General features: G+C 42.4%; 2 protein-coding genes across 3 annotated transcripts in view; both read left to right on the plus strand.

Annotated features, from left to right (window-relative positions):
- Positions 1-5189, plus strand: part of LOC115194719 (endophilin-A1) — a 15371-nt gene extending 10182 nt beyond the window's left edge. For both annotated transcript variants that reach the window (XM_029754620.1, XM_029754621.1), the window contains 6 exons: positions 117-250; positions 586-646; positions 2301-2401; positions 3024-3127; positions 3366-3520; positions 4212-5189. In XM_029754620.1, the coding sequence (XP_029610480.1) occupies positions 117-250; positions 586-646; positions 2301-2401; positions 3024-3127; positions 3366-3520; positions 4212-4408 (752 nt within the window). In that variant the 3' untranslated portion in view covers positions 4409-5189. The remainder of the gene's footprint in view (positions 1-116; positions 251-585; positions 647-2300; positions 2402-3023; positions 3128-3365; positions 3521-4211) is intronic.
- A 7257-nt stretch (positions 5190-12446) lies between these two features.
- Positions 12447-24965, plus strand: LOC115194720 (acidic leucine-rich nuclear phosphoprotein 32 family member B). The gene is made up of 7 exons (XM_029754622.1): positions 12447-12674; positions 14064-14213; positions 14727-14849; positions 18572-18758; positions 19742-19836; positions 23397-23469; positions 23716-24965. Exons 1-7 carry the CDS (start codon positions 12621-12623, stop codon positions 23784-23786), a joined length of 753 nt encoding a protein of 250 aa, XP_029610482.1. The 5' UTR covers positions 12447-12620; the 3' UTR covers positions 23787-24965.
- Positions 24966-25606: the final 641 nt, after the last annotated feature.

Raw genomic sequence — 25606 nt, forward strand, 5'->3', positions numbered from 1 at the left:
ACAAAACAATTCAACTCTCTCGCCGTCTTGCCTCCCATTCCCTTTCTCCCCCTATCCCTCCCTCCTCCACCTCTCCCTACCCCTCCCTCTCTCCTTGTCCCCTCTCCCTCCTCCAGGTCTGGCTCTCCTAGATGCTGGGGAGGCCATGGGTGAGCTGGGGGCGGTGAAGGATGCCTTGGATATGGAGGTCAAACAGAACTTTATTGATCCGCTACAGAACCTACAGGAAAAAGACATCAAAGAAATACAGGTAGATATCAGAACTTTATTGATCCACTACAGAACCTACAGGAAAAAAGACATCAGTAAATATGAAATATGTTAGATAAATGTTCAATATATGAATGTTAATATAAATATGATCAATAAATGTTACATAACTGTTAAATAAAGGTTGAATTATAAATACAGGTTAAAGAACTTACATAAAGGAAGTTATTGTTAGGTAAATAAAATAAATATTAAATTAATTTAAATCAATCTTAAATGAACTTCAATGGATCGGAAAATAAATCAGCTACATTTAAAAAAAAATAAAAAATAAATGATGAATGAAGTAAATGAATTAAAGATGTGTTGTTCCAGCACCACCTAAAGAAGATGCAGGGACGCCGCCTGGACTTTGACTACAAGAAGAAACGTCACGGTAAAGGAGATGGGATTATCATTATTATTTTGATCATTATTATTATTTATTATTATCATTTATTATTATTTATTATTATAATTTATTATCATTATTTATTATCATTATCATTATTATTATTTATTATTATCATTATTATTATTTATTATTATCATTTATTATTATTATAATTTATTATTATTATTATTTATAATTTATTATTATTTATTATCATTATTGTTATCATTATTATTATTATTATTATTATTTATTATCATTATTGTTATCATTATTGTTATTATTATTATTATTTATTATCATTATTGTTATCATTATTATTATTTATTATTATCATTATTATTATTATTATTTATTATCATTATTGTTATCATTATTATTATTTATTATTATCATTATTATTATTATTATTTATTATCATTATTGTTATCATTATTATTATTTATTATTATCATTATTATTATTTATTATCATTATTGTTATCATTATTATTATTTATTATCATTATTATTATTATTATACTGAACATAAATACAACATGCAAAGATTTTACTGAGTTACAGTTCTTATAAGGAAAGCAGTCAATTGAAATACATTTATTAGGCCCTAATCTATGGATTTCACATGACTGGGCAGTGGCACAGCCATGGGTGGGTCTGGGAGGGCCCACCTCAGTTGGGAGCCAGGTCCAGCCAATCAGAATTATATTTTTTCCCCACAAAAGCGCTTTATTACAGACAGAAATAATACATTTCATCAGCTGTCCGGGTGGCTGGTCTCAGACGATCCCGCAGGTGTAGAAGCCGGATGTGAAGTTGTGTTGTGTGACCAATTGTCACGTCCTGGCCAGTATAAGGGTTAATTGTTATTGTAGTTTGGTCAGGACGTGGCAGAGGGTATTTGTTTTATGTGATTCAGGGTGGTGTTTTTCTAGAAGGGCGTTTGATTTAAGTATTCCGGGGTTTTTTGGGCACTGTCTGATATTCATGTATTCTATGTTTAGTCTAGTGAGTCTGTTTCTATGTTTGGTTAATTGGGGTTGGGACTCTCAATTGAAGGCAGGTGTTGTCTATTTGCCTTTGATTGAGAGTCCCATATATTAGGGTGTGTTTGTCATTTGTGGGAGATTGTTTCTTGTTTAGCGTGAGTGAGCCTTTCAAGACTGTTCGTTGATCGTAAGTTCGTTTTGTTTGTGTTCACTTGATTATAGTTTAAATAAACGTCAAGATGAGCATATACAGTCCTGCTGCATTTTGGTCCTCCTTTACCAACGACAATCGTGACACCAATTTGCACATTTTAGAGTGTCCTATTACTGTCCCCAGCACAAGGTGCCCCTTTGTAATGATCATGCTGTTTAATCAGCATCTTGATATGCCACACTAGTTAGATGGATGGATTATCTTGGCAAAGGAGAAATGTTCACTAACAGGGATGTAAAAAAAATACATTTGTGCACAACATTTGAGAGAAATAAGCTTTTCGTGTGTATGGAACATTTCTGGGATCTTTTATTTCAGCTCATGAAACATGGGACCAACACTTTACATGTTGCGTTTTTATATTTTTGTTAAGTATGTTATTGGTATTATTACTCTCTCAAATACAAGCGTTGTTGTTGTTGTTATTATTATAATAACTTGTTATGTAATTGTAGGTAAAGGAGTTCTGGAGGAGGAAATCACACAGGCGCTGGAGAAGTTTGATGAGTCCAAAGAGGTGGCAGAGCAGAGCATGTTCAACCTGCTGGAGAGTGATGTAAGTTGTCTCTCCTCTCTCTTCTCTGTCCCTCTCTCCTCTCTCTTCTCTCCGTCTCTCTCTGTCTCTGTCCCTCTCTGTCTCTGTCCCTCTCTGTCTCTGTCCCTCTCTGTCTCTGTCCCTCTCTCCTCTCTGTCCCTCTCTTCTCTCTGTCTCTGTCCCTCTCTCCTCTCTGTCTCTGTCCCTCTCTCCTCTCTGTCTCTGTCCCTCTCTCTGTCTCTGTCCCTCTCTCCTCTGTCCCTCTCTCCTCTCTGTCCCTCTCTCCTCTCTGTCCCTCTCTCCTCTCTGTCCCTCTCTCCTCTCTCTTTCTCTGTCCCTCTCTCCTCTCTCTTTCTCTGTCCCTCTCTCCTCTCTCTTTCTCTGTCCCTCTCTCCTCTCTCTTTCTCTGTCCCTCTCCCCTCTCTGTCTCTCTGTCCCTCTCTCCTCTCCTCTCTGTCCCTCTCCTCTCTGTCCCTCTCTCCTCTCTGTCTCTCTGTCCCTCTCTCCTCTCTGTCCCTCCTCTGTCTCCCCTCCCCCTCTCGCTCTGTTGTTGGATCCATTTGAGTAGGCTAAAACTAACTTTAAGGAGACACTTTTCCCTGTGTGTGTGTGTGTGTGTGTGTGTGTGTGTGTGTGTGTGTAGATTGAGCAGGTGAGTCAGCTAGCAGCGTTGGTCCAGGCCCAGGTGGAGTATCACAGACAAGCTACAGAAATATTACAGCAGCTCTCGAGCAAGCTGCACGAGAGGTCAGTCACACACAGACACTAGGGCTGGGAAGACACGCTATAGTGTTGACATTGAACATTTTTTAAAGGCATTTTCTCTGACGTTCAAAGAGATTGTATTCATGGTTAACCCTGTGCATGTCGGCTACAAATGTGAACAAGCTTTCAAAGTCTCGCTATAACACGCTTTGAACCCTGCCTTGAGTTTTACACTGACATTGTGGTGTGTTGACCTCTGACCTCTGTGTTGTCTCTCCAGGATCCGGGAGGCGCAGGATAAACCCAGGAAGGAGTATGTTCCTAAACCCAGGATGGTCCTGGAGCTGCTCCCCCCCAGCGATAGCCACAATGGGGGGCTCAATACCACCAAGTCCCCTGGGCCGGCCTCGTCCCCAGGCCTCGCGCGCACCCCCGGTGAGAACACACAACACAGGACGGACGCAGACACTCACACTCACAGATCCACGTACAAACAAAGACTCACAGACCCACACACAGAAACATAGAGCCACATAAAAACACACAGATCCACCTACAGACACACACAGATCCACTCACAGATCCACAGACTCACAGACCCACACACAGAAACACAGACCTACGTACAGAAACACAGATCCACGTACAGACTCACAGATCCACTCACAGACACACAGACTCGCAGATCCACGTACAGACTCACAGATCCATGCACAGACTCACGTACAGACATACACTCACAGATCCACATACAGACACACAGACTCACAGATCCACGTACAGACTCACAGATCCACGTACAGACTCACAGATCCACGTGCAGACTCACAGATCCACGTGCAGACTCACAGATCCACGTGCAGACTCACAGATCCACGTCCAGACTCACAGATCCACGTCCAGACTCACAGATCCACGTCCAGACTCACAGATCCACGTCCAGACTCACAGATCCACGTCCAGACTCTCAGATCCACGTACAAACACACTCAGCCGGTCTCTCTCTGTCTGTCGGTCTTTATCTCTGTCGGTCTCTCTCTTTGTCTCCCCCTCTCTCTCTTCGTCTCACTCTCTCCCCCTCTCTCTCTTCATCTCCTTCTCTCCACCCTTCCCCTCTCTCCCTCAGCTCCTATGGACCAACCGTGCTGCCGGGCGTTGTATGACTTTGTGCCAGAGAACGAGGGTGAGCTGGGCTTCAAAGAGGGCGATATCATCACCCTAACCAATCAGATCGATGATAACTGGTACGAGGGCATGGTCAACGGCCAATCAGGTTTCTTCCCCATCAACTACGTGGATATCCTGGTTCCACTTCCTCATTAGGCCACCCGCCCCCACCCAATCTTCACCCCACTTCCTGCCGGGGGCCCCAGCCTCTGCCCAGCCTGTGCCCAGCCTAATCCACGCCTTCTTCTTTGTGCTTGTGTGAGTGCAACTGCTTTTTCACAAAGAACTACAACTGTGAGGAACAAGGGACTACAATTGTATAGGATTCTGCAAGAAGAAGACGAAGAATGAGGGATAAGTGAGCTGGTTGAACCCTAACTGAAGACTGGTGGAAACAGTAGTGAGCTGGTTATGTAAAGTTGATTGAGCTAGTTGAACTAACTGAAGACTGATGGAAACAGTGAGGTGGTTGAACCCTAACTGAAGACTGGTGGAAACAGAGTAGTGAGATGGTTGAACCCTAACTGAAGACTGGTGGAAACAGAGTAGTAACTGAAGACTGGTGGAAACAGAGTAGTAACTGAAGACTGGTGGAAACAGAGTAGTAACTGAAGACTGGTGGAAACAGAGTAGTGAGATGGTTGTGTAAAGAGCCATAGATGGATATATATATCTATATACAGTATGTGTCTATGGTTGTGCGTACTGTAATAGGTTCCAATGTATTGCATGCTGGGACAAGCCGTTAAAGGTTGACGTTTTAAAAGGTTAATAAGAGAACTGTTACATGATGACAGTTGTAATGAATGTTGTTCTGGAGGCAGCTCTGCAGAATGGTCACCAGCTGGCACAGCCACAAAGTCATAACATCTGAGTTTGAACCTAACCTTAAGCACACTGAAAACCTTAATGCCTAACTTTAAATTATATATATATATATATATATATATATATATATAGCCAATTTTGACTTTGCAGCTGGTTCATCTAGCGGAAATCGGCTCAGTTCTGCCTCCAAGGCAAGATTCACGACAATAAACGTCAACCTGCGTTGTAATGATGATGATGACTTTAAGTGACGATGATGTTACAGATGCTTGTTGTTATAGGCTTGTTGTGTTCTGCTGTCACTGTGTTTCCTATGTGATGCGCGTTAAATCACGAGAGACCTGATTTCTCTGTCCGATGGGCGACGAAGTCAATAAAGCTGTCTAGTGGTTGTGTCAGTCAAAGACCCTCAAATGCATCCCAAATAGCACTCTATTCCCTATATATGGCACTACTTTTGGTTAGACGGGACTGGAGGAGAGTAGCTAGGTTGGAGTTATTACACATTGGCTGATTTTAGTCCTCTGTTGAGAAGAGGGACTAAGTGACTTGAGATGGACGGAGGTGAGTTCAGTCAGTTTGATTTATTTTATCTTTATTTAACTAGGGCAAGTCAGTGAAGAACGAACAAATACTTATTTACAATGACGACCTACCCCCCCCCCGGGCCAAACCCGGACGACGCTGGGCCAATTGTGCGCAGCCCTATGGGACTCCCAATCACAGGGCCGGATGTGATACAGCCTGGATTTGAACCAGGGACTGTAGTGACGCCACTCGGGAGCCCAGTTATCTCTGCCATACAGCATTCGACTGTTTCAGAGTAAAAGTCCCCCCCCCACCCACTGGGAAAAGATGTCAATTCAACATCTATTCCACGTTGGGTTCAACGTCATTTTTAACTGAAATAGCGCGAACGCAACGTTGATTCAACCAGTGTGTGCCCAAGCCAGGCCTCTTGTACATGGTACGGTCTGTTTTACAAGGTCAGGTCTGCGTCTGAAACGGTACCCTAAGAGACCAATGTAGTCCCCTATTCCCTCAATGCTGGGCACCCAAAGCACCTGCTCTCTCTCTCTCTCTCTCTCTCTCTCAGGTTCACAATATGGGTGGTAAAGAATGGTTTGGAGCCTGCTTGCATCAAAAATAGAACCCTATTCCTTATATAATGCATTACTTTTAACCAGATCCCGCCCCCCCCCCCCAATAGACCCTGGTCAAAAGTAGGGCACCATTTTGAATGCACACCCCAGTCTGTTAAGATCCTACTGAGATAGCTGTATAAAGCTCAGCCTGTCTGCCTGGTGCAATTGAAATGAAGGGAGACAGAGAGCTGGATTCAAGCGCAGGGCGCAGAAGGTGCTTTTATTTGTAAAGGACCACAGGAAGAGGCAGGTAGCTGGGTCCAGGAGCAGGCAGAAGGTCATACACAGGAGGATGCAGGTAGCTGGGTCCAGGAGCAGGCAGAATGTCATACACAGGAGGAGGCAGGTAGCTGGGTCCAGGGGCAGGCAGAATGTCATACACAGGAAGAGGCAGGTAGCTGGGTCCAGGAGCAGGCAGAATGTCATACACAGGAAGAGGCAGGTAGCTGGGTCCAGGGGCAGGCAGAATGTCATACACAGGAAGAGGCAGGTAGCTGGGTCCAGGAGCAGGCAGAATGTCATACACAGGGGGGGGTCCAAAAAAGGCAACAGTACAGGCAGGGAAAAGGCTAGTAACGTCGTCCAGGAGATAGGCTAAGGTACAGGCAGGGAATAGGCAAAAGGCGTCGTTAGTGAGGCAGGCAAAAACTATCATACACTGGAGGCGTAAATTACGGGAAACCCGGCGCTTAGCAAAGACGTGCGTCACAAAACAAACAACACCTCACAGTGACGGGGTGCAAAGATCTGAACTAAACAGTGTGTGGTAATGACATACAGGTGTGTGAACAGGTGATCAGAATTCAGGTGATTGGGATCTGGAGAGTGAGCTGCGATCCAGGGGATCTAGGTATTTGAGAGTGTGAGTTGGAAGCAGACTTTACAGCAATAGGACCACCACAGTACTTTTTCTTTTATACAATTCATGAAAATAATCATATTTATTAGTAATCAACGTATGTAAATGAATTATCATACTAGCATTTCCTGTGTTACCACAAACAAAACAGCTGTTTAGTATTGATGAGTATTGATGAGTATTGATGAGTATTGATCATCCCTATAAGAGGTAAATGTATCACTGAATGACATATGTAATATTCTTTACATGTCCCTTTTGAAGGACTGACAGACTATTTATATTCAAGATATTTGAAAGGAGTCACAGAATCATATTACAATCCTGTAACGCATGATCAGGTACACACACGTGATGCATCATATTACCATCCAGTAACATACAGCCAGTAACAAATAATTATTGTTTATTCCATAATGTGTAGGTTTGTTTGTGTTGTGTGTTTTTGCATGCTAACTCTAAAAATACAGTGATATTTACCTGTATGTATGTGTGTTTGCTTGTTCATGACACAGTCCTGTTAGTTTTTTCCGCTATTCATTGTCCATTTTCTTCTGCTCTTAACTGTTACATCCTGATGTTTATCTATGTTGTCATTGAAAGCTACTGGCCCAGAACCACTGATATCTATGTTGTCACTGAAAGCTACTGGCCCAGAACCACTGATATCTATGTTGTCATTGAAAGCTACTGGCCCAGAACCACTGATATCTATGTTGTCACTGAAAGCTACTGGCCCAGAACCACAGATAACTATGTTGTCACTGAAAGCTACTGGCCCAGAACCACTGATATCTATGTTGTCACTGAAAGCTACTGGCCCAGAACCACAGATAACTATGTTGTCACTGAAAGCTACTGGCCCAGAACCACTGATATCTATGTTGTCACTGAAAGCTACTGGCCCAGAACCACAGATAACTATGTTGTCACTGAAAGCTACTGGCCCAGAACCACAGATATCTATGTTGTCACTGAAAGCTACTGGCCCAGAACCACAGATAACTATGTTGTCATTGAAAGCTACTTGCCCAAAACCACAGATAACTATGTTGTCATTAAAAGCTACTGGCCCAAAACCACATAACTATGAGCATTCTAACCTAGAATAGATCTTACATTTGGAACTCGAGAATTCTAGATTAACAGAGCTTGCCTTTCTAACTGTTACACCTAGCTGTGTCTCTGGGACTGGCTAGCCTTACCTGTAACACTATAGACACAACCACAGTATCTACTACACTAGCCCTGTAGGATGGGAGCCAGGCTATGTTGTAGGATGTGGGTGCCGGGCTATGTTGTAGGATGTGGGTGCCGGGCTATGTTGTAGGATGTGGGTGATGGGCTATGTTGTAGGATGTGGAAGCCGGGCTATGTTGTAGGATGTGGAAGCCGGGCTATGTTGTAGGATGTGGGTGCCGGGCTATGTTGTAGGATGTGGAAGCCGGGCTATGTTGTAGGATGTGGAAGCCGGGCTATGTTGTAGGATGTGGAAGCTGGGCTATGTTGTAGGATGTAGAAGCCGGGCTATGTTGTAGGATGTGGAAGCCGGGCTATGTTGTAGGATGTGGAAGCCGGGCTATGTTGTAGGATGTGGAAGCCAGGCTATGTTGTAGGATGTGGAAGCCAGGCTATGTTGTAGGATGTGGAAGCCTGGCTATGTTGTAGGATGTGGAAGCCTGGCTATGTTGTAGGATGTGGAAGCCTGGCTATGTTGTAGGATGTGGAAGCCTGGCTATGTTGTAGGATGTGGAAGCCTGGCTATGTTGTAGGATATGGAAGCCGGGCTATGTTGAAGGATGTGGGTGCAGGGCTATGTTGTAGGATGTGGTTAGTGATAATAATCTACAAGCATATCATTACTTATTCTGTTGCTGCCTTTCATAGAATGTAATGCATGTACACCATAAGTACTGTATGTACACCATACATTGGTTGTTGATGCAGTACTGGTATACATTTTTATTTCTGTCTCTTTTTCCAGTGAGATTGTCATTGGTCTTGAGCTCACTGACTAGTGTGTGCTTTGCTGATGTAGTATCTGTGCTGCTGCTGCTGCTGCTGTGGTGGTGACATCATCACTAAGGGCCTGGCTGGAACCCTACAGTGTAGGTTCATCCTCTCTGCTAGAGTGGTTTCGTTACTGTGAAGGATCACTAAGAGGAGCTCCCCGGTAGGGTTTAGGTTGTGTCTGAAATGGCACCCCAAAATAGTGCACTATATATAGGGCCCTCAAACTCAACTCTGGACCTCCGAGCCAGTTCCGCTGCATTTTTTCATTGTTCCCCTCTAATCAGGGCCTGATTTAGACCTGGGACACCAGGTGGGTGATATTAATTGTTAGTTAGAACAGAAAAGCAGCCGACCTCATAGGGGTCAGAGTTGAATACCCCTGGGAATAGGGTACCATTTTAAGACCCTCGTTTGTTGTTGCTGTTTTTGCTCTGAAAACAGAAATGTTCTTGATAGTGTTATCGGCCTTGGAGACTAAGTGAAAATACACATTCTCTTTCTCTCTGAACAAGTTGACTTGACAATCTTCAATAAAAAAATCAATGACGAGGCAATAACCAATGTCAACGATTCAATAACCAATCAATAGAAATACTGAGGGCTCTTTTGAGAGAGGCTGTCGAACTGTAGATGTCTCTGTCTATTCTGTATTGTATCTCTACACCTGTCTGTCTCATATTGTGGTTTCTCTCTGCATCTTAAAATGGCACCCTCTTCACTATATAGTGAACTACTTTTGACCAGTGCCCTGCTCAACAATAGTGCACTATATAGGGAATATAATGCCAATGGGACATGGTCAATAGTAGTGCACTATATAGGGAATATAATGCCAATGGGACATGGTCAGTAGTAGTGCACTATATAGGGAATATAATGCCAATGGGACATGGTCAGTAGTAGTGCACTATATAGGGAATATTGTGCCAATGGGACATGGTCAGTAGTAGTGCACTATATAGGGAATATAATGCCAATGGGACATGGTCAGTAGTAGTGCACTATATAGGGAATATAATGCCAATGGGACATGGTCAGTAGTAGTGCACTATATAGGGAATATTGTGCTGTTTGGGATGCACACTCTGTCTCCTTCCTACCGTATGTGTCAGTGCTTTCCTTACGGTCTAATACACAGTTAAGACCTATAAGCCAAAGGGCTTTACAGTAACAGTGTTATAAGAAGCACAACTTAAATTAGAGACCGAGCAGTGTTCAGTATGAAGAAAGTACAGTAGAACGCCTGGTACACGGAGTATAGCTGCAGCTTTCTGGGGTTGTCCAAGGCAATCCAGTGGTCTGAAACCTCTCCCTATTCTTTTTTGTAGTACTAGTTGAAAGTAGTGTACTATGTAGGAGATAAGGGGACATTTTTAGAGGAAATTTAACCCAGCATTTCCTGCTGTGATGGTTTTGACTTGTTTTATTGAACTATTTATTTGTCTGTTTATTTTATTTGTTTTATTTATTTAAGTATTTATTTGTCTGAGGTATTTGAGTCGCTATGGTGCATACGCATGTTATTAACCTCAGTGAGGACTGTACAGACTATATCTACGTTTGTGTTCCACCACAGAGTTGGAATGAATTAGGATTCCAGAATTAGGATTCCAGAATTAGAATTCTAATTCTGTGGTTTCCACCCTGTGTGTGTGTGTGTGTGTGTGTGTGTGTGTGTGTGTGTGTGTGTGTGTGTGTGTGTACAGTATCTGCCTGTTGTATCAATCAGGATTTTGATAGAGGTGAGAGGGTGTGATAGAGAGGTGTTGCTGTTCCTCTCCTATGCTGGACCACCAGCCCATGATCTGAATATGTCTGTTGTGAGATGATGAATACAATAAAGTTATGTGACTTGTTCAAATAAACACTATGACACAAAAACTGGATTGGATCTCTAGTGTCTCTCTTAAGCTCACACAAAAATGTTGTTTTGAATTACGGACTGCAGCTTTAAAACAGTGACAGCAGCAATAAACAACAGTAGGCTACAGTAATGCACACTGAAAGAGACTTGAAAAGTAAAAAGTTGTGAAGAAATGGCATAGAACTCCAGTGCTGGTGAATATTCTAAATCAGAATAGTGGAACCCCGTGGAACATCAAAAGCCAAATGGTTTCATATCATAGAACTGGAGATAGTTCCAATTTGTAATTCTATGATTCCAACTCCAGAAAGTTCCATAGTAGGCTATTGTACTTAGGAACTGAAGGCCTGAGAAGAGTCCATAGCCATGCAAATGCGACAGCAACAATGCCACCGTGTGGTAACAACTGATATTGCATCAACATTGCTGGCAACAAAAAGAACTTGAAATGAGAGAATTATGTTCGATTTAATTTATACAGTAATAATAATAACGCTCAAATTCTCTCCCAAATAGCCAAGAAACAAACACTTGCTTGTTTATCCGTCGTACTTTTTAATGCATCACAAGTATTATAAGTTCTTATTTTCAGCTATAAGCTGCATCTAGCTTTGGGACACAAAATCGTGAGTCTGTGTATTGGCTTCGGTTAAAAGTACTTAAAAGTAAAAAAAATACTTAAGTAGTTTTTTATGGTATCTGTAATTTACTTTACTATTTATATAGTTTGACAAATTTTACTTTACTACATTCCTAAAGAAAATAATGTACTTTTTACTCCGTACATTTTCCCTGACACCCAAAAGTACTCATTAGATTTTGAATGATTAGCAGAACAGAAAAATTGTCTGATTCACACACTTATCAAGAGAACATCCCTGGTCATCCATACTGCCTCTGATCTGGCAGACTCCCTAAACACAAATGCTTCGTTTGTAATGTAATGAAACAGGCAGGGAGCAGGTCTCGAACCCTCGACCTTTAAGCCCGAGGTCCGGCGCGCTATCAACTGTACCGCAAAAGCATACTCAAACGGCAGGTTCGATTTCCGCGCTTATAAACCCAGGGTCGTCACAGTAAATTATGTCTGGGTGTTGGATTATGCCCCTGGCTATCCGTAATTAAAACTTTTTAAAAACAAGAAAATGGTGCCGTCTGGTTTGCTTAATATAAGGAATTTGAAATTATTTATACCTCTGATACTTAAGTATATTTTAAACCAAATACTTTTACTCAATATTAGTATTTTACTGGGTGACTTTCACTTTTACTTGAGTCATTTTCTATTAGGGTATTTTTTGTACTTTTACCCAAGTTACTTTTTCCACCACTTGTTGGTCCAACCAATACAGACTCACTCAAGATGTTGGGTTCCCAAAAAGCATGGTTCATCCGTAGTTCGTCAATAAGTCATGCATGTTGCCTGTAGTGTGGTAACTCGGCCACACCGGGCACTGTTGAGTAATTACTTTCAACCGCGGTTTCCACTCGGCGCAAACAGATCATTTCGCATTTGACCCACTTTCTGACTTCCACGAACGCAGCTCCTCTCTTTCCTCTTCAGATCGTCAACGGTAGCAAGCAAGCAAGCAAGCAAGCAGGCTGTTAGAAACCAAGAAAACGGTCCAACCAGATCCGAGAGATAAGAAGGGGGGGGAAATGGACATGAAAAAGAGAATTCACCTAGAACTGAGAAATAGGACGCCGTCGGATGTAAGTATATGATTTAGCTAACATGCGACACCAAAGTTTACTGTGTGTTGAAGTCATGTCGAGCACATGGGGTCCTTATATAGAAGCCTGCTGCTGAAAATCGACTTTCCTTTTACCTCTACATTTTCTCAAACTCAATTCTGATGAGATAAATATGTATGTTGTAAACTAACTAGCTAATGCCATTGGATGCGTTCGTTTTGGAGCGCTAATTTATCTACGTTAACTTAGCTGAATCACTTTACAAGTCAAACCGGACCCGTGAGGTAAACAGGAAAATGGCTAACAAAATGGTTAGCTATCGCACAAAATACGGTTTTTATTTTTTGTATATATTGTTAGCCATCTGCTGTAGTTTTTTGTTGTTTAATACAGATGTATATTTTGTAACAATCAACCTTTACTATCAAAGTAAAGGCCAGCACATTGAACATCATTGCGAACGCTAGCTAGCATAGCGTTAGCCATTTTAGCTAGCATAGCGGTAGCCATTTTTTTTTTTATAAGACTCAAACGTGTTGGGGCGCGTATCTAGCATGTCGGCTAATTAGCTAGTTACCAAGAAAGCGAATCATTAGACACTTTTATTTTTATTTTTTTTACCGGTTATAAGCTACGAATATTGCTTATTTTGAAACGATAGTAAATGTACAAAGCCACGAACCGTTTGGGTACACTTTAACCGGTTAATAAAGACCGCCCGTTAGCTAGCTAGCAACGTAACTTTGGTAACTGGCTATGTTAGTTAGTTAGCTACTTTTAAGTGGCTAGGTAACATTGGGCGGATTCGATTATGCTGAGCTGTGGGGCCACCGGACTATGACCGTTGACGTGAACTAGCAAAAGCGGTGAGAGAGGAGCGCCTTAATCAAATCGAACAATTTGCGTCGCTCGGTCATGTTGGCAACATTGTGCGTCGTCAAGAAACGCACATCGCTTTTCCATAAAATCTTTGTATGTTTTCATTGGGAAGGCAGTTTATTTTTTTTTTAAAGCAATCATTTTTTTACGTGAACATAGAATCTTTCTCATGACTCCCATGCTTTGAACCGACCTTTGAGCGGGCCATTTGGCTCATATCCGGAAGGCAGCCCGGTTCAAAAACGAAAGCAACCAAATTTCACCAGTGCAAAACACGCCTACCCGGGGAGATTAATCGAATCCCCTCACCAACTATCTACATCACGTGCACACAGTTTACAAACATGGCTACTTTACAAGTGCAAATATAAAACAGATTCGTAAACACAATCATTTTTTTCATTTGCACTTTTTTTGATAGAAATACGTGTTAAATATTCAAAATAACTACTGACACAAACGTTTATTTAGTCCACTTTTCTTTTTTCTTCCTACCCCTGTCTCTCTCTCCCTGTCCTTCTCTTCTAGGTTCAGGAGCTTGTCCTGGATAACTGTCGGTCGAACGAGGGGAAAATGGAGGGCATAACGGAGGAGTTTGAAAACCTGGAACTGTTGAGTCTCATCAACGTCGGCCTCATCAACGTCTCAAACATACCCAAACTGGGGAAATTAAAAAAGGTATAACGACTAGGGTTGTGGCTCAATTGGCACCATATTTATTTTACAGTGAATTACACCTGAACAGGGTCCATACAGCCCCATATTCACATCAATCATACCCAAACTGGGGAAAGGTAGCATCACACTAAACCAGCATGTAGCTATTGTTGAAGGGGGATGTTTTAAGCGAGGGAAACCATCACAGTAAACCAGCATGTAGGGGATGTTTTAAACGAGGGAATTTCCTTTCTGTTTTGGCTTCAGACCAGCTGAACTAATCACTTTTTAAACTTTGTTTAATCCGGTGACATTTCAGTCATTTTAAATGACTTCAGGAACTAGGCCCTTGGGAAGATGGGTAATAATAGAATAGTGTACATTGTCATAGATCATCGTAATAATCTGTTTTCCTTTTTTAAGACAAGTTAAATGCATAATTAACAGTCATAACAAAGTATAGCTTTTCACCATGTCACGTTACACCTAGACTAAAAATAAATAAATGTGAACATTTCCTCTTCCTTCTTGTAGTTGGAGCTAAGTGACAACAGGATATCTGGTGGTCTGGAGGTGCTGGCTGAGAGGCTGGTCAACCTCACACACCTCAACCTCTCTGGGAACAAGTTCAAGGACATCAGCACACTGGAACCACTGGTGGGTGTTAGAGGTGTTACTGAATAAGACCCCTGGTGTATCTTATTATACCTACACTGTCATCTGCAAATACAATTTGAGAAAGGGGGAAGATATATTTTATAGATATGAATTCCTTATAAAGACACACACACACACACACAAAGGATATGGCTTCAAATGTTGAAATCAAGGCAGTGAAATTCTGTCCACTCGGTGGTGGGTGTTACTGAGTAAGACCCCTGGTGGGTGTTACTGAATAAGACCCCTGGTGGGTGTTACTGAATAAGACCCCTGGTGGGTGTTACTGAATAAGACCCCTGGTGGGTGTTACTGAATAAGACCCCTGGTGGGTGTTACTGAATAAGACCCCTGGCGGGTGTGGCTGACTAAGACCCCCGGCGGGTGTTGGTGTTACTGAATAAGACCCCCGGCGGGTGTTGGTGTTACTGAATAAGACCCCTAGCGGGTGTTGCTGAGTAAGACCCCTGGCGGGTGTTACTGAATAAGACCCCCGGTGGGTGTTGCTGAGTAAGACCCCCGGTGGGTGTGGCTGACTAAGACCCCTGGTGGGTGTTGCTGACTAAGACCCCTGGTGGGTGTTGCTGACTAAGACCCCTGGTGGGTGTTGCTGAATAAGACCCCTGGTGGGTGTTGCTGACTAAGACCCCTGGTGGGTGTTGCTGAATAAGACCCCCGGTGGGTGTTGCTGAATAAGACCCCCGGTGGGTGTGGCTGACTAAGACCCCTGGTGGGTGTTGGAGTTACTGAGTAAGACCCCCGGTGGGTGTTGCTGAATAAGACCCCCGGTGGGTGTTGCTGAATAAGACCCCCGGTGGGTGTTGCTGAATAAGACCCCCGGTGGGTGTTGCTGAATAAGACCCCCGGTGGGTGTGGCTGAATAAGACCCCTGGTGGGTGTTGGAGTTACTGAGTAAGACCCCCGGTGGGTGTTGCTGAATAAGACCCCCGGTGGGTGTTGCTGAATAAGACCCCTGGTGGGTGTTACTGAATAAGACCCCTGGTGGGTGTTACTGAATAAGACCCCCGGTGGGTGTTACTGACTAAGACCCCCGGTGGGTGTTGCTGACTAAGACCCCCGGTGGGTGTTGCTGACTAAGACCCCCGGTGGGTGTGGCTGACTAAGACCCCTGGTGGGTGTGGCTGACTAAGACCCCTGGTGGGTGTGGCTGACTAAGACCCCTGGTGGGTGTGGCTGACTAAGACCCCTGGTGGGTGTTGCTGACTAAGACCCCTGGTGGGTGTTGCTGACTAAGACCCCTGGTGGGTGTTGGAACTGTTACTGAATAAGACTAGCGATGCACTGATATTACCGATATCCAATATTTTCCATGCAAAAAAAAAAACCGATATTAACATTTTTTTTTAAGGCCTTTTAAGCATTCTTGCATAGTTAAAACACACGGCCGCAGCGGTTTAAGGCACTGCATCTTCGTGTAAGAGGCGTCGCTACAGTCCCTGGGTCGAATCCAGGCTGTATCACATCCGGCCGTGATTGGGAGTCCCATAGGGCGGCGCACAATTTACCTGGCGTTGGCCGGGGTAGGCCATCGTTGTAAAGAAGAATTTGTTCTTCACTGATTTGCCTAGTTAAATGAAGTTTACACACACCACACTGACCAAAAAGTAATTTGTTGTCATTAACGTGTGTCCCCATTACCAGTAAAATCTATTTATTTCACTTACTTGCTGTGCTGTTTCGTTGTTCAGCCGTTTCATCCTCAACCAGGATGTCTCATACTATGGAACGACGTTTGGGTCTTTGCGTGTCAAATAACACTATTTGACGTGTCCAAAGAAGCTTGTTGACCAATCAGGACCTGAATATGACTGCACGTCACATTAATTTAACGCATTAAAAAAAAAAATCAAAGTAGTTATTACACATGGATTACAATTCTCGTATTTCATGTGTCACACCGATTCATCGGTACGTACGCTATGATGCTGGTAAAGTTGCCTTGCGCGCCAACAGTGCTGGTCATTCAAAAAAGCTAGCTAGCTAATGGATGCAAGCAATGTTCTTCCCATAAACACATAGCAAAACGACAATCTGTTTCAGTAGCTATAGTTAGCTAGCTAACTATCTAGCTAGGTGTTATCATCTAAAATAACCCTAATTTATAAGACAGTTCTTATTTGATTCATGGCGGTCGGTCCCCGTCTATGTGAAGCTAGCCACAATAAGGATTAGCCACAATAGTGGACTTTGCGGTTAGCCTTCAAAATAAAAGTATGACATTGACAGTGATGCAAATTAATACAAATAGTAGAATTATGCCATAATTGAATAGATCGTGCTGTACGAGGTTGGAATGTTATATAAAATCAACAAAATACAATTTTGTTAATTTGACAAATCTAAAATCACACTGGATGTATTAGACTTTAGAATTGCATTGGGAGCCATCCTTACTTCACTGTACAGCTTTACCTATGGATTGCGGATCAATGACATGGGGTATCAGTCTACTCAGTGACACCCAGAGAACATTAGCGTCATAGCTCTTATTGTGGGACTCTGAAACAACTGTGAATTGAGCCACATTTATTGTCAACCTGTGTATTGAACACTATTCCAGAGGAAAAACAATACTGCGTGGATGTTTTGGAGTCTGATAACTCTGAGGAGGGCGTTGGGGGGGGAAGAAATATATTGGGTAGACTGATACCCCATTTTCATTGATCCCCAATCCTTAGGTAAAACTGTACAGTGCTCTATGATTGTCAATACACACAATAGGCTGACTGGAGAGGTGATTTAACGGTCACAGTCCCACGATAAGAGCAACGCTAATATTTGCTTAAACTCATCATAGTCGAGTAGACTGATACCCAATTTCATTGCTTCACATTCCAACAATTGTAAACTTCTGCATCACTTTCAGGGGTACTTTTATTTTGAAGGCAAACTAAAAATTCCACCATTGTGCCTAATCCTTATTATGGCTAGCTTCACAACCCGGTCGAGCATCACTAGCCAGATGAAGCTAGCTGGCTACTTATAACGTTAGCTTTGGGCAACAGGGTTAAGTAGCTGGCTAGCTATTTATTTTCATGAACTGATGTTCAATTTCAATAGGCGAACAACATGTGGCAACCTAGCTAATACTTAACTCACAAGGATTCCTAAATCATTGCTAAGAATAATGAAAATGACTGCAGTTTCTACTGGTCATTGTTTTCAGGCTGGTTGTATTGGTGCTAGCTAGGTTACCAAGCTAAAGCTAGCTACCCCAGAAGTTGCGGTCAAACAAATTATGCTTTATTACCAAACGTGGTATTGTAAACGCATCGTTCGTGGCCGGTGTTTTGCTTGTTTGCAGACTTTTTTTGTGCAGTTTTGACCGTGCTACTGATAGTAGTGGTGGCACTTGGCTTGCAAATGGTGTTATTTGACTCGTCGACTCGTCAAATGGCCGATACAGACGTTGGCATTTTTAGCTAATATCTTCCGATTATGTTCACCGATATATCGTGCATCCCTAAATAAGACTACTTGTGGTTGTTGGAACTGTTACTGAATAAGCCCATTCTAGCTGGGAATATGACTGGTTATAACTGCTTATAACTTGGAATAAGACTGTCATAGCTCTTAAGAGTTGTAACTGTTAATACAACATTTTATAGCTTTATTTATACCCCTGCCTTAAACCCTGTTTATAGCTGTACGTGAGACTGTTATAGATGGGAATAACACTGTTATAACCTCTCTCCCGTTAGAAAAAGCTTCCCATACTGAAGTCCCTGGACTTGTTTAACTGTGAGGTCACCAACCTGGGAGACTACAGAGAGAGCATCTTCAAGCTCCTCCCACAGCTCACGTACCTGGATGGCTACGATATCGAAGACTGCGAAGCCTCCGACTCGGACGGCGAGGGAGACGGGGTCGAGGATGAAGATGATGAAGGTGAGACTTCCTGAGAGGGAACTTATGGGGCGGCAGGTAGCCTAGCTGTTAAGAGCGTTGGGCCAGTAACCGAAAGGATGCTGGTTTGAAACTCTGGCTGCAAGGTGTAAAACATCTGTCGTTCTGCCCTTGAGCAAGACAGTTAACCCCCAAAAACAACTGTTCCCTGGGCCTTAAGGCGGCAGCCCCCCCCCCCCCCCCACACACACACACACACACTTCTCTCTGATTCAGAGGGGTTGGGTTAAATACGGAAAATTAGTTTTGCAACTGACTAGGTATCCCCCCCTTCCCTAAATTCTTAAACACCAACTGCAAGGTTAACAAATGAGCAAAACTACAAGGGATGTCCTATAATAGCTAGTTTCTGTCTGCAGAAATGGACACGGTCCCAGTGTCTCTATGAATCTGGCTAGACAGATGAATGGATGTGGCTTATCATGTCTCTTTAGGAAGATGTTGAGATTACACTATATAGGGCAGGGATTATCTTGATTCTGCCCCAGATTGTTTTAAATATATTTATTTTTTGAGCAGATGGTCAGGGGGACAGAACATAATAATTTGTGGTCTGCAAAAACGCCCCAAACAGATACAGTATTTGACTAAAACAATAATTTCAAACCTGCCTTTACTTTAAGGATACTATCACTAAAACAATAATTTCAAACCTGCCTTTACTTTAAGGATACTATCACATCTATGTGTGGGAATATTTGGGAACAAATTTCCTCGATTAAAAATATTTTCCTGATGTTTTTTTTTGTGTTTTTTTTTATGTCCAACAATAAATTCCCCAATAATAACTTGGGCCCATATGCCGACAGTTGGGGGGGGGGGGGCCTTGATTTAGCCAGATGTATCACGCTAATTGAAATGGCACTTGACTGAGCTGTTGTCGTCTCTGGTAGGACAGAGGAGGGAGAGTCTATAGTCTCTGGTCTGTGGACAGTCTCTAATGTTGTTTCTGTCCTGTGGAACAGAAGGGGAGGAGGGAGAGTCTGAAGAGGAGGAGGATGAAGAGGATGACGAAGAGGTCGTTGCAGAGGAGGAGGATGACAGTGGGGAGAGTGGAGAGGTAAGAACACAGATGTCATGTTGAACACGTATGTTACATGTTTAGCGTATGTCTGTTCCAATAAAAAGATTGAGCTACTAACTGAATAGTGAAACATGAATAAAATATAGTCTCGCAATACAGCGCATTCGGAAAGTATTCAGACCTCTTGACCTTTTCCAAATTTTGTTACGTTACAACCTTATTTTAAAATGGATTAAATAAAATACAAATTCCTCATCAATCTACACACAATGCCCCATAATGACAAAGCGAAAATGATATCTACAACGAGTCAGATCCAAAATCCTGTCAGACACACGCGGAGACTAGAGTGTCTCCGTTACCACGGTAACCTACTGCGTGGCGGGCTGAACATTTTAGCTGTGTTTGAATACCCATAGTAACACACTGTATATTACATAATGAGTGTATATATACTATTAGTTAATTTGTAAACGAACAGTATCCTTTCAGTTGAGCGTACTAGCTCTTCACCGGTCTACCGGAAGTTGACGCTGTTGCTATGCAACCTCTTGCTAGCTAGTTAGCGTAACAAATTACTAGTTAGACATTTTATGACTTCGGGTGTGTTCTTAAATTCATTCTGGAGTGCTCGTTTTGTTGAGCTCGTAAATTCACAGCGTTGTTCGTTTGTAAATTCGGAACGTTTCGCTCTCGGTGCGCACACTGGACGCTCGGGCCTAAGACTAGTGTTGATTTGAGCGTTCTGGCCTTACAGCGGCAGTCGTGGCTGATTTTCTAAGTTTTCATAACAATCGGCATTTTGGACACCGATTATGGCCGATAACGTTGCAATCCACGAGAAAACTGCGTGGCGGGCTGACCACCTGTTACGTGAGGGCAGCGTCAAAAGGATCTTGTGGCTGCAAGGAGCTTAAGTTGCTAGTTAGCATTAAACGTATCTTATAAAAAACGATCAATCTTCACATAACTACTGATTTATCTACACATGGTTGATGATATTACTAGGTTAACTAGCTTGTCCTGCGTTGCATATAATCAATGCGGTGCCTGTTAATTTATCATCAAATCAGTCTACTTCATCATAACGAAAGCGCATTCGTGAAAAAAGCACAATCGTTGCACAAGTGTACCTAACCATAAACAAAAATGCCTTTGTTAAAATCAATACACAGAAGTATATATTTTTTAAACCTGCATACTTAGTTAAAATAAATTCATGTTAGCAGGCAATATTAACTTGGGAAATTGTTATATATATATATATATATATATCGACGGATTTTATTTTATTTTTTTTTAATCGGCATCGGTTTTTTTTTGGTCCTCCAATAATCGGTATCGGTGTTGAAAAATAATCTGTCGACCTCTAATTCTGACCATTTTACTCGCCTTAGCAGAGCTGGTTAGGCAGTTATCATGTTATCCAGAGCGTTGGTGACTGTGCTCCTGGAAACAATTTTAATTATTCATGTTTTTGCCTATGTTAACTGACACCGGCCATATTCAACTGGTGTTGAGCACTCGTAAATTCATTATTGTGTGCTCTGAAATTGGAGTAGATAGCCAGAGCGGATTTACGAAAGAACCCGGATGTCCATTGAGAACGCACAACTATACCATTTAGCTAAGCTAAGAATGATGAGAATAATCAAGTCAATAAACGTTGGGTAGTTAGTTGGCCTATAATTAATATACTGGCAAGTTTAAGTAATTTATTACATTTTCATAACATTTGTCATTAGTTAAAGCAATTAAATTGTATCCGCTCTCGTTGGACTTCGGCTGCATATTTTCCGCCATTTTCTTCAAATCTGAAAACGATGTGAAGCCACGCCCATTTCCTGAATTGCATTATGGGCCGGGCCCTAAAGTACGGAACTGGTGTCCTCTGCGTGTGTATTTTGGCTATATTTAGTATGACACCCGGGAACTTTTTGCATACTAACTATATCCATACTATGACCAATAAGCATACTACATACTCAATTCACGGCACAAATAGTACGGTTAGTGTGGGTAGTATGAGTATTCGAACCCCAGCTTTTCTTTTCTGATATTTTGGTTAAAAGACTCGTCACAAAATGTAAATGAAATTGGGCAATAATATCGCATTACTTCTTTACTAATACATTTTTTGTTTTTAGAAATGTTAAGTATGGTCATTTAAAAATATATATATAATTATGATGGGAAAAAATTGGCTGATTTTTAAATTGGAGTGGGTGGCTGATTTTTTTTTTCTTCCCCATCCGCCTGCCACAGTGGCTGGTGGACTAAAGTTACTTTTTAGGCTGTTCCCTGTCACTCAAGGAGTCTCTCAAGCACTTTCTTGCTGTTCATTCTGAATGGTCAGATAGATGTGGATGACGTGCTTCCTTTGTTGTGGCTAAAATAAATTGTGTTAGCTGCTAATCGCTAGCTAGCTAGCTAATACAGCCTGGTACTACTAGTGTAGGCCTAGATAAGCATGTTTTGTGCAGCTACATGAGGTTAGAAAACATGGAATGTAACATCTAATTAGGGTCACCTGGAAACACTGACCAACACTTTGGTTCCTACCCTGTCAATATTTCTTCCCCAATTTATAAATTTATGTCAAACAACAATGTATTCAAGTTTCTATAGAATTTGAATAATCATACTATTTCCAAAATTCCAACAGTTCATATCATGCAGCTGTGCGTGGCACAGTGTGGAAATAATCATTAAAGTCCAGGAAATGTATACAAATTCTGGAAATGATTTTGATTGTTTTACACGGTTCAATACAACTTCAATCAGAATGAAGACTAATTTAAAATCCCTTATTAGTTTGTTGCCACCCTAGGTTCATGAACTACTCATAAAGCATATTTATACTGAACAAAAAAATACAAACGCAACCATTTCAACCATTTTACTGAGTTGGGTGGATTATCTTGGTAAAGGAGAAATGCTCACTAACCCGGATGTAAATGCATTTGTCCACAAAATTTGAGAAAGGTTTATTTTTTTTAATATTTTTTTTTAACCTATGAAACATGGGACCAACACGAAGCGTTTTTATATTTTTGTTCAGACGCAAACTTTTATTATTCAAGACCATGTAGAATAATGGGCAGAATCTACCCAAAGCTGATTTATTTTTTTGAGAAGGTGTTGGAGTCAAAACTGTAAACAGGAACAAGTCTCAGCACACTTGAAATGCATAAAATGGCATCATACTGTCAAGAAAAATATTGTGGTATGACATATTGCCCAGTCCTTATTCAAAACGTTTAATTAAGTACAGGCTCTCGTGCCACCTAGTTATCGTTTCTGATATGAACGCCACATTTTGGTCGTTTTCACAAAGCCGGATCAACAAATTAGCCTGCTAACGTTAGCTTAACCCTGAAACTACACTGGAGACGTTAGCGTAACCCTGAAACTACACTGGAGACGCTAGCTTAACCCTGAAACTACACTGGAGATGCTAGCTTAACCCTGAAACTACACTGGAGACGCTAGCTTAACCCTGAAACTACACTGGAGACGCTAGCTTAACCCTGAAACTACACTGGTGACGAGACGTGTGTTCGTTGTACTAACTGTTTTTCTCTCTCTCTCTCTAGGATGGGGAGGTGAACGGAGATGTTGACGATGACGAAGACGACGATGATGATGACGATGACGAAGACGACGACGGTTAGTAGCGTTATACACAATCCCAAGTGTCCTCTAGTGTCATTTTGGTTTCCAAACTTCCGTTGAAAATGTTTTAATTTGGTTATGTACATACATACACGAAGGCTGTGATCCCAAATGGCACCCTATTCCCTATCTGGTCAAGGTAGTGCACTACATATGGAATAAAGGGGCCATTTTGGTACACAAGCCATACACGTTGTTCTTTTGGGGACTCGTATCTAAATGTTCTTTCTCTCTCTCTAGAAGAGGATGACTCTCCAGTGAAAGGAGAGAAGAGGAAGAGGGATCCTGAAGATGAGGATGAAGATGATTGAGTGTCCCTCCCTCGACCCGCCCCCCCCCCCCACACCCCTCGCTATCTGAGACCCCTCAATATCTGTCCCCCACACCCTTCAGTATCTGAGACCCCTCCATATCTCAGATACCCTTCTTTGGCCTTTAGTTGCCCCCTTACTGCCGCTATCACCCATCTCCCCTTTTCCTCCAGCCAACCTAGTGGCACCCTATTCCCTATATAGTGCACTACTTTTGACCAGAGCCCGTAGCCTTGAAAAAGCCTATAGGGTCACAAGTAGTGCACTATATAGGGAATAGGGTGCTATTTGGTACCCAACCCTACATGCACCCCTTTGCTTGAGTTGCCCTGTGTTGTGTTGTGAGGGGATGGGAGGGGAGGGGAGGGGGGGGGTGTCTGCGTGGAATCCTGAAATAACTTTTTGTCACCGCGCAGCATTCCGTGACATCACCGTGCGGGAGAGTCTCTGTCTGATGTCGTTGTGATTATTACCGCCGGCGTTCCGGATCAGAATGATGTCACCAGCTGGGGGGGTGGGGGGGGGGGGGGGGGGGGGGGGGTCCGTAATGATGTCATCAACTACTTCAGAGATTCTGTCTGGAAACAACCTTGTTGCACACACACGAAAAAAAAGAAAAAAAAACAACTTTCCCAACGGGGACAACTCATCAACCTCAGATGTGTCCCAAATTAATCCCTGTTTAGTGCACTGCTTTTGACAAGGCCCCCTTTTTATTATTTTTTTATTTTTTTTAATTAAAATCTCAGTTCTAAAGTTGTGCACTACTTAGGGAATGGGGTTGCCATAGGGTCCTGGTCTACAAACGGAATGGGGTTCCTTGTGAGATATTAGCTAGAGTTTTGTTTCTGCCGCCAGAGCTTTTTAAAATATTTTTTTTTTTCAGAGGACTTTTTGTTTTGTATTTTGTCAGTGCTGTCTTGTCTCTCCTCCCTGTGTTTCGGGTTAGGATTGGACCCTAATCCTTAGGGTGCACTACATAGGGAATGGGGTTGTCATAGGGTCCTGGTCTAAAGTAGTGCACTACTTAGGGAATAGGGTGTAATTGGGGACGTACTGTGTACACTGGCTGGATGTGGCTGTTTTTTTTTTACTTTCTGTAAGCAAAAAAAAAAAAAAAAGACAAAACATACAAAAATTGACTTTTGTAAATAAAATCTTAACATTTTGCTTCTTGTTCTCCCTTGTATGTTGTTTTTCTTTTATTATCTAATGAGCGACGGCTCCATTCCAACGCGACCGTATCGCCATGAACTAGACAAAAGGGCTTCATTCAAACGCACCGTCCTGCTGAGTTCACGGCAGCTCAATCGGAAATTTTTACGTATCAGCTAACCGCATATGTTAGATGAAAGCGTCAGGAAATATAGGCAAGCTTCAATGTGGCAGAAGTCCATGAGTACTTGTGATGCTGGTTGGCCAGATGGCTGACAAGCTGCCACGTGGGGGGGGGGAATCGTGACTCATTTCATCTTGTTACCATGCCTTGTTTAGAGTTATTTCATGTCAATGCTAGTATGGTTAAAATTCACTAGCTAACCAACTTAAGTATTTGAGAGAAGTGCTCATTGTGCCAATATATTTGCCAACTTTCTGTTTTGCACCATAGTTGCACATGCGTTTGGTTTTGTTGCTGAACTAACAGCCTGTCTCTAGCAATCTGGTGCCGACTGCACAGTCTGCCGTGGCACGAGGCCATTGGTGGATGCTTGCAATGTCTGAGCAAGGGAACTCGGGCCAAGTGAATAAGGTCAGCTGGTTCAGGGCTACAACAACGTGGTGAAACAGCTGGGGATCCCAGAGGAAAGGTTTGAGAACCA

The sequence above is a fragment of the Salmo trutta genome, chromosome 5 (assembly GCF_901001165.1).
Source record: "Salmo trutta chromosome 5, fSalTru1.1, whole genome shotgun sequence".
Lineage (NCBI taxonomy): Eukaryota > Metazoa > Chordata > Actinopteri > Salmoniformes > Salmonidae > Salmo > Salmo trutta.

Bases quoted from the DNA above. Each gene is read 5' to 3' on its own strand.
- LOC115194720 (XM_029754622.1), top strand. From the start codon at position 12,621: ATGGACATGAAAAAGAGAATTCACCTAGAACTGAGAAATAGGACGCCG. The intron at 12,675-14,063 runs GTAAGTATATGA...CTTCTCTTCTAG, and splicing joins GAAATAGGACGCCGTCGGAT to GTTCAGGAGCTTGTCCTGGA. The intron at 23,470-23,715 runs GTTAGTAGCGTT...CTCTCTCTCTAG, and splicing joins CGATGACGAAGACGACGACG to AAGAGGATGACTCTCCAGTG.